The sequence below is a fragment of the Nuphar pumila genome, chromosome 5 (genome assembly GCF_984573655.1).
Source record: "Nuphar pumila chromosome 5, dmNupPumi1.hap1.1, whole genome shotgun sequence".
NCBI lineage: Eukaryota > Viridiplantae > Streptophyta > Magnoliopsida > Nymphaeales > Nymphaeaceae > Nuphar > Nuphar pumila.
Genome location: NC_143253.1, coordinates 23572026 through 23598508, shown reverse-complemented (window position 1 = coordinate 23598508; position 26483 = coordinate 23572026). Strand labels below are relative to the sequence as shown.

The 26483-nt window shown below is 36.4% G+C and overlaps 1 protein-coding gene across 3 annotated transcripts in view; it reads right to left on the bottom strand.

The window, feature by feature from the left end:
• Nucleotides 1-20872: 20872 nt before the first annotated feature.
• LOC149837124 (uncharacterized) overlaps nt 20873-26483 on the bottom strand; it is a 72899-nt gene continuing 67288 nt past the window's right edge. For 2 of the 3 annotated variants that reach the window (XM_090005834.1, XM_090005835.1), the window contains exons 6-8: nt 25184-25260; nt 22220-22370; nt 21082-22048 (exon numbers count right to left, since the gene is read on the bottom strand). In XM_090005834.1, the coding sequence (XP_089861960.1) occupies nt 21752-22048; nt 22220-22370; nt 25184-25260 (525 nt within the window). In that variant the 3' untranslated portion in view covers nt 21082-21751. The other variant, XM_090005836.1, reaches the window with a different exon arrangement.

Genomic DNA, 26483 nt, shown 5'->3' with positions numbered 1-26483 from the left:
GACAGTTTTATAATAAAATAACATATAAAAAAGGAAGATATGCGTTTGACGAAAATGTCCTCCCATAAAATAGATATATGTTTGACAAAAATGTCCTCCCGTAAATAGCTTTGCATATTTCTGTGACTCTTATCATTGCCTAAGTCGGAGCCCATCGGCTCCTTCAAGGGGACAGTGCCTGAGCTGAAGTTTGTGAAGCATATTCTCAAGAGTTCACCATTGCTAGAGTCTCTAAGAATCAACCTCGTTTGCTTGGAGGTGATGTATCCTCAGCTACATATAGAATCGCTTTGCAGTAGGAAATGAACTCGACGATGAACGTTCTGAATCACCCTTTGATAACGCACCATATGTTGTAACAAGAGCTCCCTTTAATGATTCACCCTTTGTCGTCGTTTGCTGCCATCAGAGCACCCTTTGTCGTCGTCTGCTATCGTCGGAGCACCATTTACCATCATTTGTTGTTGCTGGAGCACCCTTTGTCGTCATTTATTGTCGCCGAAGCACCCTTTGTCATCGTCTGCTCGTGAGAAATAGTTGAACTACTAGAGGGATCAACATTATGTTTATTGTTCATCATGATACCTGGGTGCAAGCATCGAACTGAGTAGGCATAGAATAATGATTTACATAAAAGATAATGGTGGCAGCGTCAAACTGAGTAGACAAAGTGCAGTGATTTATAATAGAGATCAGATCAGAGAGTAGTGATTTACAGTAGAAATCAGATCAGAGAATAGCAATTTACAGTAGAAATCAGATAAGAGAGTAGTGATTTACAATAGAAATCATATCAGAGAGTATCGATTTAAAGTAGAAATCATATTAGAGAGTAGTAATTTACAGTAGAAATCAGATTAGAGGGTAGCGATTTACAGCAGAGATCAGATCAGAGAGTAGCGATTTACAGTGAAAATCAGACCAGAGAGTAGCGATTTACAGTAGAAATTAGATCAGAGAGTAGCAATTTACAGTAGAAATCAGATCAGAGAGTAACGATTTTTACTGTAAATTGCTACTCTCTGATATGATTTCTACTATAAATCATTACTCTCCGATCTGATTTTCACTATAAATCGCTACTCTATGATCTGATCTCTATTATAAATCACTACTCTTTGATCTAATTTCTACTGTAAATCACTACTCTTTGATCTAATTTCTACTGTAAATCACTACTCTCTGGTCGGATTTTCACTGTAAATCGCTACTCTCTGATCTGATTTTTACTATAAATCAGTATTCTCTGATCTGATTTCTACTGTAAATCGCTACTCTATGATCTGATTTCAACTATAAATCGCTACTCTCTGATCTTATCTCTACTGTAAATCGCTACTCTCTGATCTGATTTCTACTGTAAATCATTACTCTCTTATCTGATTTCTACTGTAAATTGCTACTCTCTAATCTGATTTCTACTATAAATTGCTACTCTCTGATCTGATCTATATTGTAAATTGTTGCTCTCTGCCTACTCAGTTCAACACTACCACCATTATCTCTTCTGTAAATCATTATTCTTTGTCTACTCAGTTCGACACTTGCACCTTAGTATCATGATGAACAACAAACAAAATGTTGATTCTTCTGGTAGTTCAACTATTTTTCATGAGTAGACGACGACAAAGGGTGCTCTGACGATAGTAGACGATGACAAAGGGTGCTCCAGCGGCAACATACAACAACAAAGGGTGCTCCGGTGGCAGCAGACGATGGCAAAGAGTGCATCATCAAAGGGAGCTCCTGTTATAGCAGATGGTGTGTTGTCAAAGGGCGATTTGGAATGTTTAGGGCAAAATTTTACGAGGAGCTCCTTTTGCAGTAGAGGAGTTTACTGCTTAAGTTGAAAACAGAACGTTTGGACTTTAAAGAGTTAAGATCATCCTCCTTTTTCTGGATGGAGGACATTTTTGTCCTTTTCTAGAATAATCGTTTCATGGAAAGAATGGCGAGAAAGCGTACTTAAGTCTTTGCAACCACACCAGACTCCGATGCTAACTGATGCTGACACACACGAGGATACGAGCCCCACGTGCTTACATATGTGGCGCTCATTCGGACCCTCGAAGACACACATGCGTGGGGGGGGACATATAACCTACTTCGAATAAAAGGTGTTGGAAATATTGCAAGTTGAACCAACGGGGAGACCGCTTGTCTGGCAGGAGCAGTTAGTGCCTTATGTTGGGATGTTGCAAGTTTGAATCCCAATGGTATGGTTGTATAACTGGTAGGGGTCTTCTTAACCCCAGCTATTTTCCCTATCAAAAAAAATATTGTGAGTTGAACCATCGAGTGTAAAAGAAGGTGCATGAGTGTTGGATACAACCAATTTAATTTCATGAACCTCATGCACAATGCCAACTTCTCTTAGCACCGAGAGGTCATCGGAACATGGCTACCTTGAATAGCTTCATATATATATATATATATATATATATATATATATATATATATATATATATATATATATATAGAGAGAGAGAGAGAGAGAGAGAGAGAGAGAGAGGAACTTACATACGAAATACCAAAGGCAGTCAGGGTTTAGTTAGAGTCCAACTGAACAGTCAAGAGGACAGCTTGCAAGTGCCCATAAAAGTCAAACGTGTAGAATGCATTTGTTAATGTTCAAACTAATAATATTTACCTATAATGGCTCAAACGGCCACCCACAACTAGGGCTAGTAAACAAGCTGAAAGAATACAACAGGGCATGTTCGGGCTTGGCTCGTTACCAGTTGATTGAGCTCACGATCATGTTTAGCCAAGCCTAGCTCGAGCTTGGCTCATCCTTAAATAAGACTAGCCAAACATGAGCTGGCTGGTAAAAACATTTTATGTTATTTATACATAAAATATACATTTTTATATATATTACACTTAAAATATATCTTTTTATATATTATACTTAATAGTTTATTTTTTATCATATACATCCTTCTCTTTTTATATATATTTTATGCATTATTCTTTTCATATATTGCACTTAAAATATTATATATATATATATATATATATATATATATATATATATATATATATATATATATATATATATATATATATATATATTATGGAAAATGATTGTACTGTACAACAAAATTGACATGCTTTTCTAAATGGCTCATAAATTTTGAAAGTTGCCTGATGTCCAATTTCGTTGTTTCCTAACTTTTGAGGATATTTTTTCTCTTAGCACGAGCATATTTTTTTTTATTTTTTTGTGTGACGTTGTAATGCTCTCTTGATCTTGTGAAATATCACTTAAAATGAAATTTGCATGATATTTATGTTGAAATCATGATTTTTTCATAAATAGTACAAATATCATGACACTGCTTGCAAAAATCTCTTGTAAATTTTGTCAAGAGTTTTGTGTCTGTGAAAGTTTGCCTTTCTATATAGAATTCATAAAAAAAATTGTAAAATTCATGGACTTTTGTGTAAGACTTGAGTTTTTTTAATATATATATATATATATATATATATATATATATATATATAATATCTGATCCAAGTTGGATTAAACCTGGATCTGGTTCTCAGCCCATGCATTGCGTGGGCTATTTAAACCAGAGTTACCAGTCGAGGAAGCGGGAGCAGGAAGCGAGGCACTTTCAAAAATTTAGGAAGCGGGGAAGCATGGGACTACTTAGAAGAAAATTCCGAACCGTCTCGGAAGCGACCTAGGAAGCGAACCGGAAGCGAGGGGAAAGCGAAAAAATAGAAAAAATAGAGAAGCGAGGGGTAAGTGCGGGGGAAGCACGAGGGAAGCGTGGGGAAAGTGCGCTTCCCATAAATGGGAAGCGTGTTTCCCATAAAAGGGAAACACGGTTCCCATAAAAGGGAAGCACACTTCCCAAAAAGGGGGACGCTTCCCCTCACGCTTCGGAAGTGCGACGTTTCGCGCTTTCGAAGCGCGCTTCCCCTTTTACCTAGGCGCTTCCGGTAACTCTGATTTAAACCCTCCCCTGTATTCTTCTGTCTCTCTCCCCCTCGACCCTTCTGACTTCCCAAAACCCTCGCTCTCTTCTCAAACACCTTCTGATGCCTCTCTCCCCCCTTTCTGTTGAAAGCTGGAGCTGCCACCGCCTCCTTGAGGTATGCACCACTCCTCCCCCTCCTCCCCCCCCCCCCCCCCCTCTCTGTTAGACGACAGGAGGGAGTCGCCTCTCCTACCATCTTCTCCCCTATGTTAGCAAGCAGGGGCACCACCCCTCCTGCCTCCTTCTCTCTCGTTTCCTTGTTAACCTAACAGAGGAGGGGTGTCGCCCCTCCCTACTCTTCTCTCTTGTCTCCCTGTTAACACAGCAGAGGAGGGGCGTCACCCCTCCCTACTCTTCTCTTTCATCTCCTTGTAAATCGAGGCAGAGGAGGGGCACTGACCCTCCTACCTTCTTCTCTCTTGTCTCCCTATGAATTGAGGCAGGCAAGGGTAATGCTCCTCCTGCCCCCTCCTCTTCTCTGTTAGCAGGTAGGGGCGATGCCCCTCCTGCCTTCTTTTTTCCTTTGTTAGCAGGTAGGGGAGATGCCCTTCCTGCCCTCCTTTTTCCTCTGTCAACAGGCAAGGGTGACGTCCCTCCTGCCCTCCTCTTTTTGTTTCCCCCTTTGCCCAGAAATCGAACCTGACTCGACTATGGCCTACCCAGCCATGATGGGAAGGCCCGATCGAGTTGAACTCAATCATTATCCAACCCAGATCGGTCCCCGCCTTCTGCTGGTCGAACACATCCGGGCTGAGCCCGGCTAGCATAGAGCCCAGCTAGGTTCACCCTTGGCATGAGCTCGGCTCAGCTCGGTCGGCTCAAACTAGGTTCGAGTTTGACCCCTGCTATGTAAGAGTTGCTTACTTCAACAAACTAAAAAGATTTTATCATTTTTTTTAGCACGATAAAAGTACCTTTTAGCGCACCCTATCGATGTAATGGATGTGGCATGCGTACCAAGGCACGAGCTCTTTGATAACCTACCCTCAGAATCGTTAGCAAATCAGACTATCTTCGAGGTAGAAAAAAGTTGCATATAAGGACAAATGGCATGACACACACACACACACACACATATATATATATGCTTTTAACTCAAGAACACAATTTTGCATATTCTTGTCCAGTTAAAATTTATGTCATTTACTTTGCCATCGCGTTGTTACATGCACAAGCTACTGGTTACGTTATTTATTTAGCCGATGTATGATTTTATAAATCGTGCATCGCTTACGGAGTTTATTTAGCTCAATGTGTGGTTTCACATATTGAGTCTTGTTTTATGTCATTTACTTGCCGTCGCGCTATTACATGCATGCGCTACTGCTTACGCAATTTATTTAGTCGTACGGTTTTGTATATCGTACACTGCTTACGCAATTTATTTGGTTGATGTACGGTTGTGTACATTGTGTATTGCTTACGCTATTTATTTAGCTCGATATGTGGTTTCGTACATCGAGTCTTGCTTTATGTCATTTACATTGCCGTCATGCTGAGATGTGCACATGCTTATGCTTTGATATATATATATATATATATATATATATATATATATATATATATATATATATATATATATATACATATATGTGACTTTGTAAGGTACACAATTTTGCATACTCCTACTTACTTTGCATTACACTTGCATTTAAAGACACAGATTTGCTCATACTCGCCAAGTCTTTAAAGAAAATGGGGATTTCATATGCGAAATCTCAAAGCTTGTAATATTTATTGTTTCAAAAAGCAAAAACAAATATTTGGCGTTTGCATATTCGCAATCAAGTCTTACCCTCAACTCTAAATAACGAAAGGGCTTCAACTGTGTAACCCTTAGTAGTACGTATAGTCCTTTATTTTGATATCCAAATAACTCGAGTATCCCCAGCCCAATGTATCGGGACTTTGAGATTTCAAAAGAATGATGGGGTTTCTTTTTAAGAAATTGATACCTCTTTCATCATAATGGTACTATCAGACATGCACGACATGTTAGTACTACGATGATTAAATGAGAGGTTTATGGTAACCTCATAGCGTGCAAATGCACAATGATGAAAAAAAATCACATAAATGGTGATAATCAAGACTTTGAGATTTTAAAAGAATGTTCAAGTTTCCTTCTTAAAAACTAATACCCCTCTCTTCGTAATGGTACTATCAGGCATGCATGACATGCATGACATGCAAGCATTATGATGATTAGATTAGAGGTTTGACAACCTCGTAACATGTAAATGCACAATGATAACATGAAAATCACATAAATGGTGATAATTGCCTTTATAGGCAAGATGCTTGAGTTGGTTTGAAAGACCAGATCATGTAAAATGGGTCGTCAGTTAAAATAGAACCTGACATACCAATTAGTCTCTTTGGTTTCGTCAAGAGAGAGGATGAGATGATACAAAATATCTGATGAACAAGTTGTTAACAACTACGCTTCTCGAGTAGCAATTGACTTGATATCCCCGATCATCAGAGTTAGGGGACGGGACTACCAAAAATTATTCTAAGTGGTAGATCCCATGAACTTCTGTAGAAGTTTGATGCATCCCTTGCCACGAATGACTCTAAGAAATTCTCTTTCAATCACTGGTTGTCCCCTTTATAACAGACTCAGCTAGTTGTCCAGAGTATCAAAATACAAAGAATAACAAACCCCTGGGCAGTCTCGGTTGTTTTTACGTTTCTCCTGTGTGTGCCTTTAGGATAGTTAATATTGAAACAAAGTTATCATGTTTATTTTACTTATGTTGATCACGAAAGGAATAACGCATGTGTTAGTCTTATTATAAATTGTTATATCTATGCACCTACCATATTTTCATCAATCTGACCCGTTTCAAGGGTACAAGTGATGATTAGGTCGAAACAGCAGGTGATAGCGCAATGGCAAGATGATATCAAGATCTCACTGTTTCTCTGGCATTTTATTCCTAAACACATATTTTTTATAAATTTTGTATAAGAGTTTTCTCAGAAAATTTTATTTTTGTATGAACTCTAAATTATTAAAAACCTCATTTTGAATCTATATGGTTTTAATGATTGTATGAAAGTACAAATCCCTTGCATAAAGGAAGGTTCATTGTAATGCGCCCAAGGTTCGTTGGCTTGTTATTTTAAATATCATTTTTCGCTGAACTACTATTTTAAAACTCTAAAAAGTGAATGATTACAAGGCTTTTCAAAGTTTTCTAAAAGTTACAAGTTTTGAATTTTGGGGCATTACATTTTGCATGCTATCGACTTATAGCGATGCAAAATTTTGTTTTAACATCCAAATTTGCGTATATATAGGTGATTAGAATACAAATTTTGCCAAGAGTTTCATGTTGATGGTTGTGAAAGTCTACTTTCGATGAAGAATTTATAAAATGTTTATGAAATTCACGTTCTTTCACATGCGGTCAACTTTAAACAATGCAAGATTCTATTTTAGTATGTGAATTTACTTGTATATATATAGGCATTTGTGTTCATTTTTTTCTTATTTTTGTTTATATGTTAAAAGAGTTGTAACCCTTTTCCCTCTAGAACCCTAACTCTTTTCTCGGTATCCTTGTGGTGATTCTTGTGAAAGTTTTTTTGCTCAATTTTGGTGATTGCCATTGTTTCTAAACTTTTTTCTTTTTCTATAGATATGAGCAGTTAATAGCCTTGTAGTATTTTTATTTGGTTGTTGTTATGAATGTTTTATTTATGTAACCATATGTTTTAATTAATATTTAACACTAGATTTATCATTTATGATTTAATATGTTTAGGGTTTTTTTATTAGATATATATTTCTTGTTGTTTTTATAGTCAAATTGGGGTTAGGGAGACTCCAACACCTGTGATTTGTATACAAAAAACCATCCTTCTGTCAATGAGTGTCAGTTTGGGGGTTATCTTTCCAAATCTTGGTTATTCTCCCTCTCTCTAACTGTGTTAAGTTTTTAACCAAAAAGTGAGCTTTATAGTAACTGTAGGTAATGTTAACCCTATCAAAACTATACAAAGTATGTAACAGGTCTATAGATAACTCCCTTCTTGGATCCCTTCCTTCCAAGGTCTGTAATACTCAATGATAGACATTCATTCAAGTTGTTTTTAAGATAACTTTTCCTTTCACTCCTGCATTCTTTAGGATTTTTTATCATGTTGACCATTCCCTATATTTTAACTTCTCATACCTTGAGAAAGTATTTAGCTAGTGGGTTTTAATGAATTATTTCTTTATAATTTATATAGTATTTTTCAATGAACTACTCAAATGTCTTATATTTGATATGTATATCATAGGTATCTCACAAAAATGTACTATGTATAGACGTGGCACAAGAAAGGCATGTAATCTCTAATCACTGGCCCCAATGCCACCCCCATCTGTACCCTCAAGGAAGGATGCAATTGAGATAGTTAAAGTATAATTATTAACATCCTGAGTTATGTATGTATACAACCAATGGTACTTACATGTACTTGTTGATATTCAATTTTAATTGGTGATAAAAACTGGGTGATGATAATAGAGAAGACATACAATAATCAAAATATAGTGAAGTATTGTTCGGAGAAGAAACATTGCTGGCATCAAAGTGAGTATATCATATATTTTTTGATTATTTTTTTGTTATGTTTGTACGTTGACTCATTTAAATCTAAAATAAATGTATCACTTATTTTGATAGTGCAACATCTAGAAAGATTCATAGAGAGACTTCAAAAGTATCACATGGAGCAAATGCAAGCATGATATAGACTGCCAAAGACTATTTAGTGTACCTCGTATTTCTTTGAGTCTCAAAGCGATGTTTTTATTATTATTTTATCGTCTAATAGAAACTATCAGTAAATATGAACATTTACAACAAATACTCAAAATGCCAAAACATCGAGAAGGGGTTCACAAATGCTTGGAGACCGACTAGTTGTCATATCCATTATGTGAATGTGATAAGGTATGCTTAATGTTTATGTTTACATAACATAAATTTTTGACTGCATAATGACCTTGAACTCAATTTATGTTGCAAATTTCGATTCCTATCAACTGAAGCAATTACCATTGGGTTCTTTGAGAAATATATATGAATGCAAAGAAGTTTAGGTTGTACAATTTCACGGGGTCTACAGATCTTGTTGATCAAAACGTTGAAGATATGGTACAATCACATTACTTATTCAATACTGTGTATTTTTCTCAAGTACTTGTTAGGTTAAATATTGTATTGCAGGTTTATGTTTTGGTAGGATGATCACTATTATACAAGATATTCCTAAGCAAACAAACTTTTAATTACTTTGCACATGTTTGTTAACTCAATTCGTATATGTATTTGTTCTTGACTTGATATATGATTGTTACCGGTATGATTATGAAATATTTGTTCTAGTGTGTATTCAATACTTGGGCTTAGGCGAAGAATTAAATTTCACACGAATATGTGTATGTTATCTTTTATTAAAGTATATGTTTTGTTTTTTTATGTAAGCTATTGTTAGTTGTTTACTAATAACTTTTTTTTTCAGAATAATGGATCTATTTACATGAAGTATATAATGGAATTATATAAATATAAAAGGAAGAAGGTTCATTTGTAGTGGGCCAAAGAGATGGCTGAGGGGGAGGAAGAGAGTGCATCAGACAATAAGGTGCCGGATGTCGAGAAAAAGTTAGTTGAGTTTTGGACAATCCTTGAGAGTATACGTTGATGGTTATATATATTCTATTTTGACAATAAAAAATATAAATATAATTTTGACAAAATGAATAAAAACATGAATGTTATTTGGATGTAAAGTTCATTCATGGTTGTATTTAAAAACTTTGTTACAATTTTGCATTTTAAGTTGACAGAATTTATAATTGTTCTGTTATGTTTGTAGATGAATTTTAGTTGTGAATTTTAATTTTATTTGTATGTATTGTTAAATTGTTAAACAAGCGAATTTGGTTTGTATCAGTGAAATTTAAAGAAAAAATATCGCATATTTGATAAAATTTTATACATAAATTTAAAATTCACATATTTAGTTGAAAATTCATAAATTTAGGAGAAATTCACATGTTTTGTATACTACTGTTTGTTCTATATACGTGTAAATTTTTCATCCTTTTGAAAAATTTTGCAGATAAGAAAGAAATTGGCCTATGTGCAATTTTACATAGAAAATCCACATATCTATTCTTATTTTTAACATTTACCTGATCATGGAAACTATCATAGTCTGGTACTTTGTGTTTTTGGGCTTGACAAGGCATTGTGATTTCTAGGTTGCTCTACCATTTCTTGATTGTAATTTCTTTACTGTATTAATGCTCTCTGTCTCTCGTCTCATCTAACAAACACTCTCATGAAAGAAATAGATGTTAGGAACTTGTTGGGCTTCATGTTATGACAGGGCATTTTTCTTAGCGAGGTAGTTGAATATAGTGCTTACTGGATTTGTCTTGTGGTGGAAGGTCATCAACTTCCAATGGTAACTGTTCAGGCAGAAATGTGACTACACTGTGTGCCACATCAGGCAAGGCCTTTACTTTGTACAGGATGTGTCAAAGGCATGACTATAACTTACAAGCCTTACAGTTGCAGAATTGTGTTTCAACAATATCATGGAGGGTGGGGTATAGAGTTCTCAGTGGAGGTTGTCAAATGAGTAATTGGCCCAATATAGTTTACATATTACCGCACATTATGCTAAATTAATAAGTGATGTCTGACCCGAGCCTAATAAAGGCTCATGTGGATGCTGATGCAATGGAGTGAAACAAGGGAGGAAAATTAATGAGATGTATTTCTTTTAAGAGTTTGCCTTTGAGATAGACAATGATGTTGCAAGCATTGGTCAAGAGTTTCCCATGTCTATACATGTCCTATTTGCCATGCTGGTCATATCGTGCTTCAAACTTTCGTCAATGACTTTAAGAATAACATGTACCATTCCAAGTATAGTTTTATGAATAACTTGCATTTCTACTGTGTTCAATAAGTATCTCAGTTGTGTCATGTTGTAAGTACGCCAGTAAATAATCACAACATTCTCATGCCCTAAATAATCAGTATCTCATAGTATGTTTTTTTTTACTATTTTCAACTTTTACTGGCGCACAAAATAAGTGCGCCCGTAAAAGTTAGGAATTTAATGAAGCAGGTTTTTCACTGGCGCTGTAATTGCGTCAGTGGAAACTAAATCATTGAGGCAAAGATTGCGCCACTGAAAAGGTTTTAACTGGCGAATATAAATTGCGCCAGTAACACCTTCACCGGTGAGGCTTTTATTGCCTCCACGATTGCGCCAGTAAAAATCGAATTCTTGGGCATGCATTTGTTCATATGTTGATTTATAGTTGTACTATTGAACATTATAACTCTTTCACAAATGCACAGAAGGGCTTGAACATCTAAAGTTTCCTTCCTCCACAGAAAGAAATCTTCTCATGAGTTTCCTCTTATTCGATCCACGTACACCAGAAACTAGGCAGGGAGCATGCAATGCACTGCAATGCTGCCTGCCAAACACTCCACACATCCAAACAGGTATCCATTTTTTGTCAACTAGATTTGTTTGTGAGCCCCACCAACACTGCTAATACTCATCATGCTATTCTTTGCACGCGTCATGAAGCTCGCAGACTTCTCATGTGTGTTTGTTTTGGGCATAGCTGGTGGTGCATCTTTTCCCTTCTCAGCAGTTGGTGGCACAGCAGGAGGAGGAGCTGCCTTACCTTGCACTGCTGCTGCTGCTGCTGTTGGTGTCACAGCAGGAGGAGCAGCTGCCTTACCTTGCACTGCTGCTGCTGTTGGTGTCACAGCAAGAGGTGTGGCTGCCTTGACTTGAACTGCTGCTGCTGTTGGTGTCACAGCAAGAGGTGTGGCTGCCTTGACTTGAACTGCTGCAGAAGGTGCTGCCTTTCCTTTTTCTGTGGCCACTGTTGGCAGCACAACTGGTGGTGCTGGCCTTTGCTTTTCCGGTGCAGCCGGCACGGCAACATTGGCAGCAGGTGGGTTCAGCTCCCTTGTGGTTGTCTTTGCCGCAGATGGGACGGTGTAGATGCCCGCCTTCAGATGGTCTTGTGGTAGCTGCTGCGGCGCCGCTGTTTCAGGAGTCTTGCCAGCCAACCTTTCCTTCACAGCAGCAGCAGCATTGGTTGTAGCAACTGCCTTGTCTTGGTCACCTTTTGCAGTCGCAGAAGCCGAGCCGGCTCTAGTTTGCTGGGCTTGTGTCTGGCCATCTTCAGTAACAGGTGAATTGCTGCCAGCTGTAAGGCGGGGGCGATGGAAGGAGAGGAGGGAAGGCCTGTTTGCAAAAGCATTGTAGAGTTTCTCACACATGCCAAGAGGATTATGAGTTGTGGTGGTTTCTTTCTTCTCCATTGCAGCTCTCTTTCCCCTTGATTCTACTCAGGAGCCCAACGCTGTGGCTTTATATAGAGGTTCTACTTGGCGTTGTTTTTGAAGTTTCTTTTGCTTTGCTTGTGTGATCAATAAAGGGTTGCGTGGAAATGGAGCAAAAAGGATCCCATCTTTTGAGACAGGGTACTATGTATCCTTTGTGGATCTTAGCCGTCCAGCTGATGCATCTAGACGGCTAGAATCAGTCTACGTCAAGGTGAGAATGTGGACCAATGCAAGCCATTGGTTGGACGGCTAGGATCGAATGTAGGATGAAACCCATTCTATGTCAAATGATAGGATCTGTACTCGCAAAAACTATGCTGCTGAATTTTGTTTTATGAAAATTGTTGAATCGTGATTTGGTATCATATTCTCGCTATCTTTCTTTATGTACATGCGTTAACAAAAATTCTTACTATTTGTTGAAGCCACTTAGTATAGTCCTATAATATGAAAACATATGGAATAACTTCTCACGGAAGTTATCTTTAACTTTTCTACTTTGAATTAGGGGATGTATCCAGCTATAGGTGCCATAGGCCACCCTGTCTTTCATGACAGTTGGGCATATTTATGGCCATCAGATTGCATCAGTTCTATATTCGATATACCAATTGTTGGAATGCGTAAGATTCCCACCACTCTGTATCCATTTAGATTGTAGGTCATGTTTTCTAAGGGGTTCCTAATCAGACTTGAGAAAGATCCAATTCAGTTCCACTTCTGCACATCAATTTAGATCCAATAAGCTAAGAAGAACCAGCTTGTCTTTGAGTATCTGATAACGCTTGATACATGCATCTGTGTTTCTTAAAAAAAAAAAGGTAAAAAAAAGAACAGAAAAAATCCATGCATCTATATTGCACCTAGGCCCCTAGGTTCAAACCAAGTAGCTCATCAGGGACGCCCATGGATGGACTCAAGCCAACCATATAGCTCCTTATGACCATAGAATGGAAGGTCAAGTCGAGATTGGGTTAGGACTTGGGAGGTTCAAATTTGGTGGACACCACTCATTTCACGCACCTGTTTCTTTTGAAAAAGAGTACTCGATGCCTAAAATATCAAAAAAGAAGTTCCAAACATTTTTCACAAGGACTAAAAATAGGGCTGGTACACCAGCCGAATGAACCGAACAGGACATCCTCGGGCTTGGCTCGTTTACCAGTTGTCCAAGCTCATGAGTCGGCTCGTGCTTGTGTTTATACATTACACTTAAAATTATATGTATTATATATTACACAGAATGGTTCATATATTTTCCATGCATCTATATTACACCCAAAACATATACATATTTTATCTATACAAGCTCACCCAAGCTTAGCCGAGAGGTTTGACTCGTTTAAGCCAAACGAGCTGCTTGTGACTCGGCCCCTCATTTATACAAACCGATCATAAATGAGTTTGTAGTGAGCCTAGCCGAGCTGAGTCATGAACTGCTCAGTTCTCTTAACATCCCTAACTACAAAGTGAATGTAGGAAAACTAAGGTCTCTGTTTAGGTCATTCTGTTAGAATAGAAAAGATAGAGAAAGACTAGTGTTATGAAAACCGGGTCTGAGTTTTTACTTATCCAACCTGGTTTTATAGGATAGTTGTGATGGTTTACAAGGAAATTTGGTAATGATTGGTTGGTTTATGAATTTACTTGTTCCTCTAAAATGAAAAGGAAAAGTCCTCCTAAACCTGCTTGCGCACTACCACAAGAAATTAAGCTTATTTCTTCAAAGCAATCATCAGCCTATTTTACTCTTAAACCCCTCCAGCAGTATGCCTCCATGGACATGGCTATGGGACAGAACCATTCTTTTGGATTTTTTAGAGTAAATTCGGTATCCCTGTGACATGGTTTAAACATTTCAAGCTCTGTAACAAATATCGTGAGATTTATAAAAATCTAGCGATAATATCGCGAGAAATTGCCAACGGCAATTTCTCCCAAGATTTTCAATCCGTGACAAATATCGGGATATTTACCATTTTAGCAGATATTTATCGCAATATTTTCATTTTTAAATGTGTTTTATTTATATTTTCCTATAAATTTTATTTTTTATTCCAAGATTTTGCGGAAAAAAAATATGAGATTTATGAAAAGCTTCAAAATCTCCCGAGTTTTACTCCCGATATTTTGCCATTTTTAACTTTTGTCACTATGATTTCAAGTAGCCGACTGTTCCATTATTTTTCTTCCTCGAGATAATATTACAAGAAAATTTTTAGTATCTTTCTTTTTGTCTCTGTGTGCCCAAGATAAACATGAGATGATGTCAAATAAGATAGCATCACTGGTTAGAGTTGGACGACCCCAGCTTGACTATTTAATATGAGAGAGCTTTTGTTCTTCTAATTCTCGAATTTAATTCTATATTTTTGGGTTATAATGCCAACCTGGGCTACACTGCCTGATTTATGTTCGATTTATTCATGGCTTCTATACAGCGGCATCCATCAAATATCTACTAATAGATGGACAGAAGTGGTGCGAACAACTAAAATCTCTTTGTGGCTACGATGGAACAAGATTTTACACATTTTCATTTCTTGGGAAAGATAGTCATACATCAAATTTGATATTGCACTCCTAAAAGTTTAAACAATACCCATCAATAGTAAAAGTGGAAAGCATTAGCATTTGCTATGTTAACAATTCATAAAATGAGTGGACTGTACGACAAAAAATGATATGTTTCATGTCCAAAATCGCAACTAGCCAACTTTGTTAGTACTTTTTTACCTTTCGTATGTGCGAAACTCAAAAAGTTTGCACAATATATCGCTTCTCTTGTTGGGTATTTTAAACTTCCACTTAAAAGGAGGTCTGCAAGTTTATTTTTTGTTGACATCACGAAGTTCACATAATCATATTTGCGAACATCCTGTTAAACTCAAACTTCAAAACTTCGTAAATACCTGACTAAATTTGTATGTACAATATGAATTCACTTAAAAAAATATGTGAACCTTCTATTAAACTGAAGCTCGTAACCTCGCAAATATCCTACTTAATCTGCATATGCCTTACGAAATTCAGACAAAAATATTTGTGAAGCTCCTCTTAAATTGAACCTCGTAACTTTATAAATATTGGGACTAAAATCGCATATATGATACTAAAATTGTGGGATACCACACAAACCTCATTTCAATAACAATTAGATCCACAAATATGTGACTATCTGTGTGGCATGTGAACCTATATAACTTTGCATTAAGGAAGTCCACAAAAAAGATAAGAAAAAATTACCAATATTTGTGAGGATAAGAAAGTCTACATAAAATATAGATGAACAATGACCAATATTTGCGATGATGAAAAAGTCTTCATAAAATATAGGAGAAACAATGATCAATATTTGCAACGATGTAAAAGTTCGCAAAAAAAAATGCAAAAAGTTGACAAATACATTTGTGAATTCCTCCTATAAAGAGTTGAGATTATCGAAAATTTTGCAACAAAAAATATGTTATTTTCCTTCCATCTGTATTTTTTTTATTATGAAAAGTTTGTTTCACGCAACTCTTTGTAGAAAAAAAATTGCATATTTAGGATGAATTCGCAAATGTATTGGTCAATTGTTCGCAAATTCATTTTGTGAACTTTCATATCCTGATAAATAATGGTCATTGTTCATGAATAATGTATGTAGACTTTATCATCCTCATAAATTTGTCATTTTTTGCTTACTATTTAATGCAGACTTTTTCATCATTGTAATTATTGGTAATTTTCACCTATTATTATTGTGAACTTTTGCATCCTTGCAAATATACAGTTTTAGTAGCTCAAATCAAATTGACGACATTTACACAATTCACCTACTTACAATTACAATCTACAGATATAAAAATCACTTGTTACATTCAAATTCATAGCACTTACACAATTCACCTGTTTAGAATTATAATCTACAGATATAAAATCTATAATTATAATTTCAATTTTATAAAAGCTTCAGCGTTTACACAATTCATCTATTATATTCTAATTTATAATACTTACAATTGAATGTTTACAATTAAAATTTACAACACTTACAATTTAAATTCACAACACTTACAATTCAAATTTACAACAGATATACAATTTAATAGCTTTACAATAAATCATTGTTATGATTTACAATTCAAATTTAGGATTGCATACACAATTCTCTTTTTCCTACTCCATTTGCAGTCTTTCAGTACTTAGCCCCAACTTCCTCCTCCTCCTCCTCAATGGCCCTTTCTACTAAAGGATTGTGTGTAACCTGCTATGATACATTAGCTACACAGTCATCATTGGTGGTACATACCATGAATGACAAGACAATGTCTTTACCTCTGTCATGCCAGTCTTCATGTTCAAAGATGAATATTGTGGGATAATCCTTTATTTGGTCCTTTATTTGTTGTGAGATAGATTTGCTAATTATACGAAAGTGATAAGGTTGTTGAAAAAATTAAACTGTCAAACGATTCGACTGCCATTTGGCACTCAACTTTATTCATGTTGTGCAACCAAATATCCATCTTCGTGATGTCTTTCGCTCCCATAACCATGTCAGAATTCTCCTCCTCCTCTTCACGGAGGCACCACTTAAACTACAAAATAAAGTTTTATTTATGGTTAGTCTTATATCACATTATTTATAAAAAACATAAGAAATATTATCAATAATACCTATATTTGCCATGGTCAGTCTGCATAATGATGCAACACATTGTGCATGTCTCATGTGAGGATACACCGCTCTTTGATCAATCACCTCTTCACTGTGTGATCAACTCCATATTACAACACATGAAAATTCATAAAGACAATCACGTATCCGGGGCCTTACAAAGGATATGTGCTCTCATATCCAAACCTATAATGATTAGTGCAAGAATTAACAAAAATTAATACATAGTATACTACATCAAAAATGTTAAATAATGTTTGAGTATAAACCAAAATTTTAGGTACAATAAAGGAATAAATACCTCCAACAACACCAACATCCCAACCATATTTTTTCTTTCACTCCTTTTACTACTCAAACTTGCATGCAAGTGTGCAAGTAAGGTTGTTCTCCATGAATATTGATCGATGTGATTCAGGTCTTGCAATAGTTCAATGTACGGTACATGGATCAACTTCGCACCTATGTCAATGAATAATCATGTGCCAAAAAAATAGAACAAGAATGTTCTCACCTCCTTTTTCACCCTACTATCACCCTTTCTTCTAACACACGGTAGCTTCTCCTTCATCCTCCTTCCCCTATTGGGGTCATAGTAGTTCCTCAGCCATAATAACTTCAGTCTTTCTTTACTTTCAAATAAAGATCACACAAGTATTTAAAATCTCTCTACGGGTCCACTCATGAACTCCCTATAACACTTAAATCTGTTGATTCGTGTCGCGACCTTCTCATATGATGGTCATCTCAAGATCTTTAAACTGTAATGTGTCAGTTGCCAGATTTCAAAGCTGCACAATGACCTCTAAGAGGGAGTGGCCGATATTTCATGGTGTGATCCCCAAGAAATGCTAGAAATGCATCTGATGCAATCATTCATTCACTTTCTCTATTTGTTAGGAACCACTAGTGTGGTTGGAACCAATAGAATGAGTGCATGTGAGATGTTAGATATCATTAATCTGTTGGTGAAGAATCTTGCAATCATAATTAATTTTGCTGAAGCACACATATAAATATACCATTTTAACAATCTAGTTATCGTAAAAACATGTTTCACACATACATAAAAAACTAATCAATCAATTACAATATTCAAACTTATTAAAATAATTAGTGATAACCATAGCAACATTCAACTAGTCAATTGCATCCATAAATAGTGGTAACCTCAGCAACATTGAACTAATTAAAATAATTCAATAATTCAATTAGTTACATTAGACACTTCTACTTTTTAACATTTAAATTATTTAATTAGCCAATTAATGTAAAAGTTTTAATGTAAAATTAGGACTACCAAGTAACTTCAGTCAATTTCTCTATAATTTAACATAATGCATATGAACAAAACCAAATTGTTCATACACTTTTTAAGTGTGAAGGAATATCAATAGACACTATTATTGATTTAACAAGAAAATAATATTTCATGCTTCACACACACACATTATATATATATAATTGTAGAAATCGAATTAATTATCCTAAAAATATACTTTACACACACACACACACACACACACACACACACACACATATATATATATATATATATATATATATATATATATATATATATATATATATATATGATAATTTAATTAATGATTGAATATAAAATTGACAATGATTATAAATATTTTTCAAACACACACACACACACACACATATATATATATATATAATAACAAATAAACAAAATACGTGTTCATGGACATCGAACATTGTTCTTTGTTGTGACCTCTTCCTCAGAGCTTGCATTTTCTCCTTGAAGACATCATCCTCAGACTCCTGAGGATGATCCCCCCTTATGATCGTCTAGTACACTCTTCTACCCAGCCTGAACATCGCTTTGAGCATCTGATCTAACCACAAAACCTACACTTATATCCACTTCTTGAGGAGGGTCCACATTAGCCTTAGCTTTAGGGTTTACATCCTCCCCTTGATGAGGTACCTTTTATGCCCTTGTACATGATCATTTCTCTCTATTATCCTTACTCTTTATCTTTATTTCACTACTACCACTACAGGTAGCTGCAAATGAATCATCGAAAAAAATGTTATAAAAAAAATCATCATCGATATTTTTAGAATACTCGAAGATGAAGTGTCACTGATGAAACGCTAAAAATAGTTGCCGAAAAATATTGCCAGAAAAGTCATCGACAAGAAGTAGGTTGGGGACCACAAAGAACCCTTGTTTATACAAAAAATAGCCCTAGGGTGCGGAAAATCAGTTTTTATACTCAATCATTTAGGAGTGCAACCTTCATTACGTATATGCATTGATCACTACATATATATGCAACTTTAGTTCAATATTTGTAAAGTCACATGGTTCAATTTAACTTTGCATATGTTTTTACAAACTTCATGAGGTATATGCATATTAAGTAGGATATTTGAGAGGTTACGAGGTTCGGTTGAACAGGAGGTTCACACATTTTTTTATGTGAATTTTGTATTATATATGTGAACTTAGTTAAGTATTTGTAAAGTTTTGAGGTTTGGGTTTAACAAGATATTCGCAAATACTATTATGCAAACTTCGTGACGTCCGCAAAAAAAACGTGAATCTCCTTTTAAGTGAGAGTTTGTGATACCTAACAAGCGGAGCAATATAACACACAAACTTCATCAAGTTTTGTACATGCAAAGAGTAAAAAGGTCAATATTGGACATGGTTATGGACATTTGGAGAAACATGTCAAAATTTGTGGTAAAATAGTATCATGATGAAAGATCGTTGAAATGAATTCTGATATTTTGAATTTGGCATTCATTAGTTCACAGTTTGTTGTACAAGCATGAACAAAGTATGCACGATTAATGAACATAAACTCCTATTGGAACTTCATGTAAGCATGCAGCCGAGCATGAACATGGGGAAAGTGTAGTGTGAATCATGGCAACTGCATTGGCTCCATAGCTAATCCTGCTCTAGTGGTCCTCCTCTTGATCAACACACTTGATCTCTCATTTTGGCTTGAAGCTTTGCGCATAGGACATCGAGGTTTCAAGCTCTTGGTAGCCCCTTCTTTCTCATTTACTCCAAACCTTGTTTGCCCTGCTCTTGTGCCATCCTTCTCTTCAATCTTTGCCTCCATTACTTTGTCAGTGATCTCCGAGTTTGTGCCTTTCTTGCTCATATTATTGTGCAGGGTCGATTCGTTTCTCGTGGCCTCAGCTAGTGGCTGAATAACAGAAGTTGCTCCTGACTTTTCCAATTGCTTGGTTTGTGCATTTACCAGTCCTGAACTCAAGTCTGTGTGCCTCTTTTCCTGAACTTCAATGCAAGAGCTGTTGATGACCTGATCTCTCGCATGTGGCTCAACTCTTTCCTCGTTTTTGCTCTCCAATTCTTTGGTTGGTATTGCACCTGCCTCCCCTACATTCCCCTGCATGATATTGCCAGGAATCATCCCATCCTTACCACATGACCCCTCTTCCACTTGAAGAGTCATAGAAGAAGCCTCCTCATGTGATACCAAGTATGGCTCATCTTCAATTTCAGAATGCAATTCATTTCCAGACACCATATGTATCCGTTGTTCCAGCATTATTTCATTCTTGGGATCAGCGTCACAAGCTGCAGCATTCTTGGCCAAACCCATTGCATTCCCTTCAAGACTTTGCCAGTCCACAAAACGATGCCGCAAGCATCTGAATGCTAAGTTATTAGAGAGAGCAATGAAGAACCTATGGCAAAGGACCAAAGGCTTGGAGTGATCATTCTTGCTTTCCATTTCTAAGGACAAAGAGTATGGAACAGACCCTTGCAATTTAGAATGAGGAGAGACATTTAAGATTGGACACTGATTTATGATTCTTCCCCACAAGAGTAAACATGCCAATCAAGAAAACAATGGAGCAAGAGACGAATGGCTTGAGGCCTAATTCCTTCTTTTCTTGTCCTATAGGCTAAACAAACACTTAACCACGGTCAATGGCAACCTTCATATTCCTTGGCGTCGAACACATGCTTCCATATGCACATGGAGAACACCAAAAATGACAAAAAGTCCCCAACTTCCATGCAAAATATCAAAAATATTATTAGATAACTAAAACGTACAAAAAAATTACAAATGATAAGTTGAATGTAGCCGAGTACAAAACCATTTAGCATTTACAGAGGACAAAACTAGTCAGATTGAAAGTTTGACAAGGAAGATTTGGACGACCAACTGTGCCTTGGGGGTCAATTTGCCACAGACCTCCCTATATTCAAGTTCTGGAACTGGAATCATGAAGCCACGTTGGGGATGACACGGTACTCACTTTACCAGAAGTCTAGCAGTTTGCACAAAGAAATGATGTTCCAGTGTATCTGAAACTTTCCAGATTCCCATGGCGAAAACTCACCTTCCATTTCATGATAGATGAATTCAGAAAGAAGTATCAACAGCATATGGCATCCCCATAAATGTACAACGATGTGAATCTGTACAACGAGCCCCTAAGTTGATAAATGGCCCATCTGAGACAACCACGTGCTACAGCAGAGTACAGGGATATTCAACAGGGAATTTGAAATATTCTCCACATTTGGCTTCAAGAGATTTGAACATTTTTTGTTGCAATTGTTCTATCCTTTCCCAAACATTGGTCAACTTTGGAAAGGATTATCTACCAAATTTATTTTGAATCTAGATGCTTATTGAATATTATGGCACAGAGCTAATATGGCCTAAGTTTGATCACAACTCCAAACACAGGTCAACTAAAACAGGGGCAGCTCGCCGCCTTGTTCTTTGGCTAACTTTCCACTTCTCAACTAGTACCTTCTTTATGTTGATGCAGCTGGAGACTACCGTGGCAACTCCTGCTGAGGTTATTGATGGACAGTAAACCATGTGACAGGACTCAAGCCCTGAACATCGCTTCACCAGGTAAGCTAAACCGATGTCAGTTACCCTTCGACAATGAGATAACACTATATCTTTGAGTAAGGGGCAGCCCTCACCTAATGCAGCCAAAGCCATATCGCCTACATTCTGCAATCGTAAACAATCAAATAAATTTTCATTTTCATTTTACAGTAAAAAGATAAAACATATATCCGTGGGCTGAATTGAAAAAATGTTTTCAGAATGCAACACCTTCATATCAATTGGATATATATATATATATATATATATATAGAGAGAGAGAGAGAGAGAGCATGCCTGGCATACGCTCACATCCAGGTACACTAGCTCAGGGCAGCCCTTGGCAATTGCAGTAACTCCAGCATCCCCAATTCGATGACATCCACTGACATTCAAATACTGAAGCGAACATCCACGTCCAACAGCAATCAAGGCATCATCACCGATCCTGACACAAAATATAAGCACATTAAGGCAATGCATATATTTCCCAGACAGAAAAATCCAAAACCACTCCCCAAAAACCAGCAAAGCCTCGAAAATCCATCCAGTAAGAAAGAGAAAATAAAGAAAACAGAAAGGGACACCATAAAGGACACCAGACACATACAGCAAAACTACTATATGCAGAAGTGACGGATTCTTTTTTCACTATTCTGAAGCCCCAAACATGTCATACATGACCGATCTTAAACTTCTTGACAATAATATTAAAGTCACTTGAATGCAATAAACTTCCAATTCATATCTAAAGGCAAAATGTCAACATCCCACCTATACATGTAAGCTAGAGAGAACTGCATGAATTGAGAAAACAATGAACCAAATTTTCTTGAACAATGACGGTATTTTCCTTTCCTTTAGCTCTCCTGCTTTCACAAATTTCTAAACATCTAACAGTTATGTAACATGGACACTTCTAAAAGGGCAATGAGCCTGTGCCAGTGCAACACTTGGACATGACTTCTGCAGTGTCGGATGCGATCAATTGCATCATGGTCCATTTCTGTCCAAAACTAGAGTCAGTTATGCCTAACCAAGTCCAGTTTCATATATATATATATATATATATATATATATATATATATATATATATATATATATATATATGAGAGAGAGAGAGAGAGTAAATCCAAACCTATAGATGTGTTTATCATTACTTATTCACTAAGAACCATGCTTTAGATGAAATCAATTTAACCAAAAAACTTTATTTTTAGTTAATAAAGTTTTTGGTGTAATATGAACCATTCATTTTTTTGTTGAGCTAAAAATACACTTAATTTAAACATGAAAAATGTTTAAACTTGTCACATGGACTCGCCAAATAGGCTGCTGCACCCGCATCGACGCAATGCGGGTGCAGCACCCGATGCGGTCAATAAACTTTTGACCGAGTTCATTTTGGTCCATTAAAAAAATGATGGGGCTTGAAAATAGGTAGCGGTACCTCGAGACCACCCCTTCCCATTAAGAAAAAGAAAGGGTACCTCGAGGGCCCCCCACCTGTTAAAAGGAGTAAAGAGGGACAGGGCTCGAGAATGGGGTAAAGAAGGATGAGGCAGGGGTAAAGCAGTGGTGTTAAAAATTTTATATATATATATATATATATATAAAACCTCCCGCACCCAAGTTTTTTTAAAGTGTCACATTGTCGCACCAGTACCCACACCCGCACCTATGTGACAGGTTTAAACTAATACATGTTTTTTACTAAATCAAGAATAGAGATCACATCTACAAGTTTAGAATAAATAAAAAACACATGCAAATATGTTTTTTAAAAGAGTCTGGGCTGGTCTGAAACTTACACATTACTCTCTCTCTCTCTTTCTTTATATATATATATATATATATATATATATATATATATATATATATATATATATATATATATATATATATATATATATATATATATATATATATAACCGAGACTCATAAAGGGGGGTCACACGGGGGGGCCGAGCCGAGCGAAAACACTGAGAATCCGATAGGGCGAGTGCAAGCAGCAAGCAAGGCATTTCCTTGTTCCTATAACTATATATGGATCAGGTAAGAATCCAAGATCCATACCTATAACTATATGTCCATATGTAAAAAACAGGTGAAATTTTTTTTGAGAAGTGAGGCAATAAATAAAAAACAAAAAAGAAGGCAGTACGTAAAAAACAAGGGAGACAAGAGACGAGAGCCCTCCCTAACCTCTCTCTCTCTCCTTCTTCCACTGGCCCACTGCCAAAAGGGGCAACTGCTGACCCCAGTCAAAGCTGAGAAGGAAAAAAATAAAAATAAGAAAACAAGGTGCTTTGGTCAGCATCAGATTGGACCCCATCAGACCTAAGCCACAGGGTCGCACCCGTACCCATACCATGCCATGTCAACATGGGTATGAGGGATGTTGGACGTTCTCATGTGACATAGACCAGCCCCTTGTACCAATGTCTTGCTTGCACTGGTACTTGGGTACCTTGGGAATGAGTTTATCAGATTTTAAACTTGACAAAACCCTCTTTATCCATTTTATGATCCAGTCAACATATTGCCAATACCAATATAAAACCATTGTTAACTATTTAGTTAAATGTGCATCTTTGACATGTTTTAGACTTTTCTGTTTGTATGGGTGTAAGCCCCGGTGGGCAGGGGGTACCTCAAGGGTTTTAGCAACCTGAGGCCAGCCAATGTGTGATCAATGATGGAGGGTTTTTTTCGTTGGACTATCCAAAAGAAATTTGACAGTCTACAACTTGATATTTACAGCATTTTCTCAAATTTATTATCACTGTGCATTTCTTTATGTGCACATATGTATATATAGCCGTATGTCTATATCTGTTCTCTCAGAAGTTCCTACGTTGTACTCTATACCCACAGCCGTACTTATGTGACATAACAGGCAAGCAATTGGCTGTCTACACACAGGTTAAAGAAACGTTGCCATGATTTTGAGCTGCCACCTGCAAACTGTTAGTGCACCAATCTTTCTATTAATTCCTGCACAGCCCTAACATTGCCTGCCTATGCCACAAAGACACTCCATTTAATCCCATGACATATCCCCTAATAGACTATTTTAACAGGAAACTGCACAAAAACAGCCCGCACCATGTCCTCTTAACAAAAATAGTAATAATACTGCCTTTTGAGAAATCAATGTTCTTGCAGAAATGAAGAAAAAACGATAATTCCTACACAATCCAGATGCAGCTCTCCAGTCTAAGAAATTGAAAACGTATTGACATAAGAATAAACTTTCACCTGTCACAGAACCGGAGACTTAGATCTGTCAAAAGCTTGCAATTCTCACCAATTGCAACAATACCCTTGTCTCCTATCTGCATTAAGAAAAAGAAAACTAGCATCAGAATTAACCCAAATTTTCCCAAGCAATGAAAGTAAAATAATCGTTAAGCCTCATTCCTATTAAGAGTTGCGTAAAATAATGTATTACTAGTTGTGTGCTGCCCCTTTACCATTAAGTATTCTTTTGCACATTGCATTATTATCAGGGGTAGTTATGTCCTTGTAAAGTTTTCTTTTCTTATTTTGTCCTGTAGTGTACATAGAGGGGGCCGCCTCTTATAAGGGACTGTCCTTTTATGTAAACCTAATGAAACTTTGAGTTGTTCTCTTCCCTCGTGTTCTTGTGCCCTCTTCATGGTTCTTGCTGTTTGAAGATGGTGTCAGAGCTGTTAAAATGTAAACTGCAATATATATATATATATATATATATATATATATATATTATTTAATATTATTATATTTTCTTTTATTATTTTCTTTTTCTATTTTTTTATTTTCTTTTTTAGCATCTAGTTCAATAGAAACTAGATATTTTGATCCAGTCAAGTTCCTGTTGGAACTTGACTGTGCAAATAGCTGTTGGACTGTAGTCCAACAGCTATAATAAATGTTGTTGGACTATAGTCCAACAGCTATAATAATAAATGCTGTTGGACTGTAGTCCAACAGCTATATTAAGAGACGTTGGAATCCAACGTCTCTTTTTGGAGAGCTCAAAATGAGCTCTCCTCTCTCTCCCATTGTTTTGTATATATAGGGGTGAACCCCTTCAATGTATATAACTACGCTTCTTAAGCATTTTGTTCATGAATAAAGTATTATTTATTTTTCAAGTGTTCTTCCCTTTATACCCTTTCAAGGGTCATGCTTGTAGTGTCTCCAATAGACACTTGTTTGTGAGTTATTTGTGCATTTGTTGAAGACCACCATTTCATTACATGGTATCAAAGCTACGAAATCCTTAGATCTTGAAGTGCTTCCGCCTCGATTTTCGTGCCACATTTACAAAAGGTGTTTCATCACCTTGTTCTTGGCTCAAGAAGATTTGTTTGAAGAAAGGCGAACTTGTGCTACAAAAAAATTTGGTTTTGTATCCTCTCTTATTCCTTTGTCTACTCTTTTTCTTTTCTTTTTATTTTTCTCTCTCTCTCCTCCTATTTATTCCTCTCTTACCCTTGTAAAAGATGGATGACAATGATAAGATCACCATCATTCCTATGAAGCTAAATAATACTAACTATGTAATGTGGGCTTC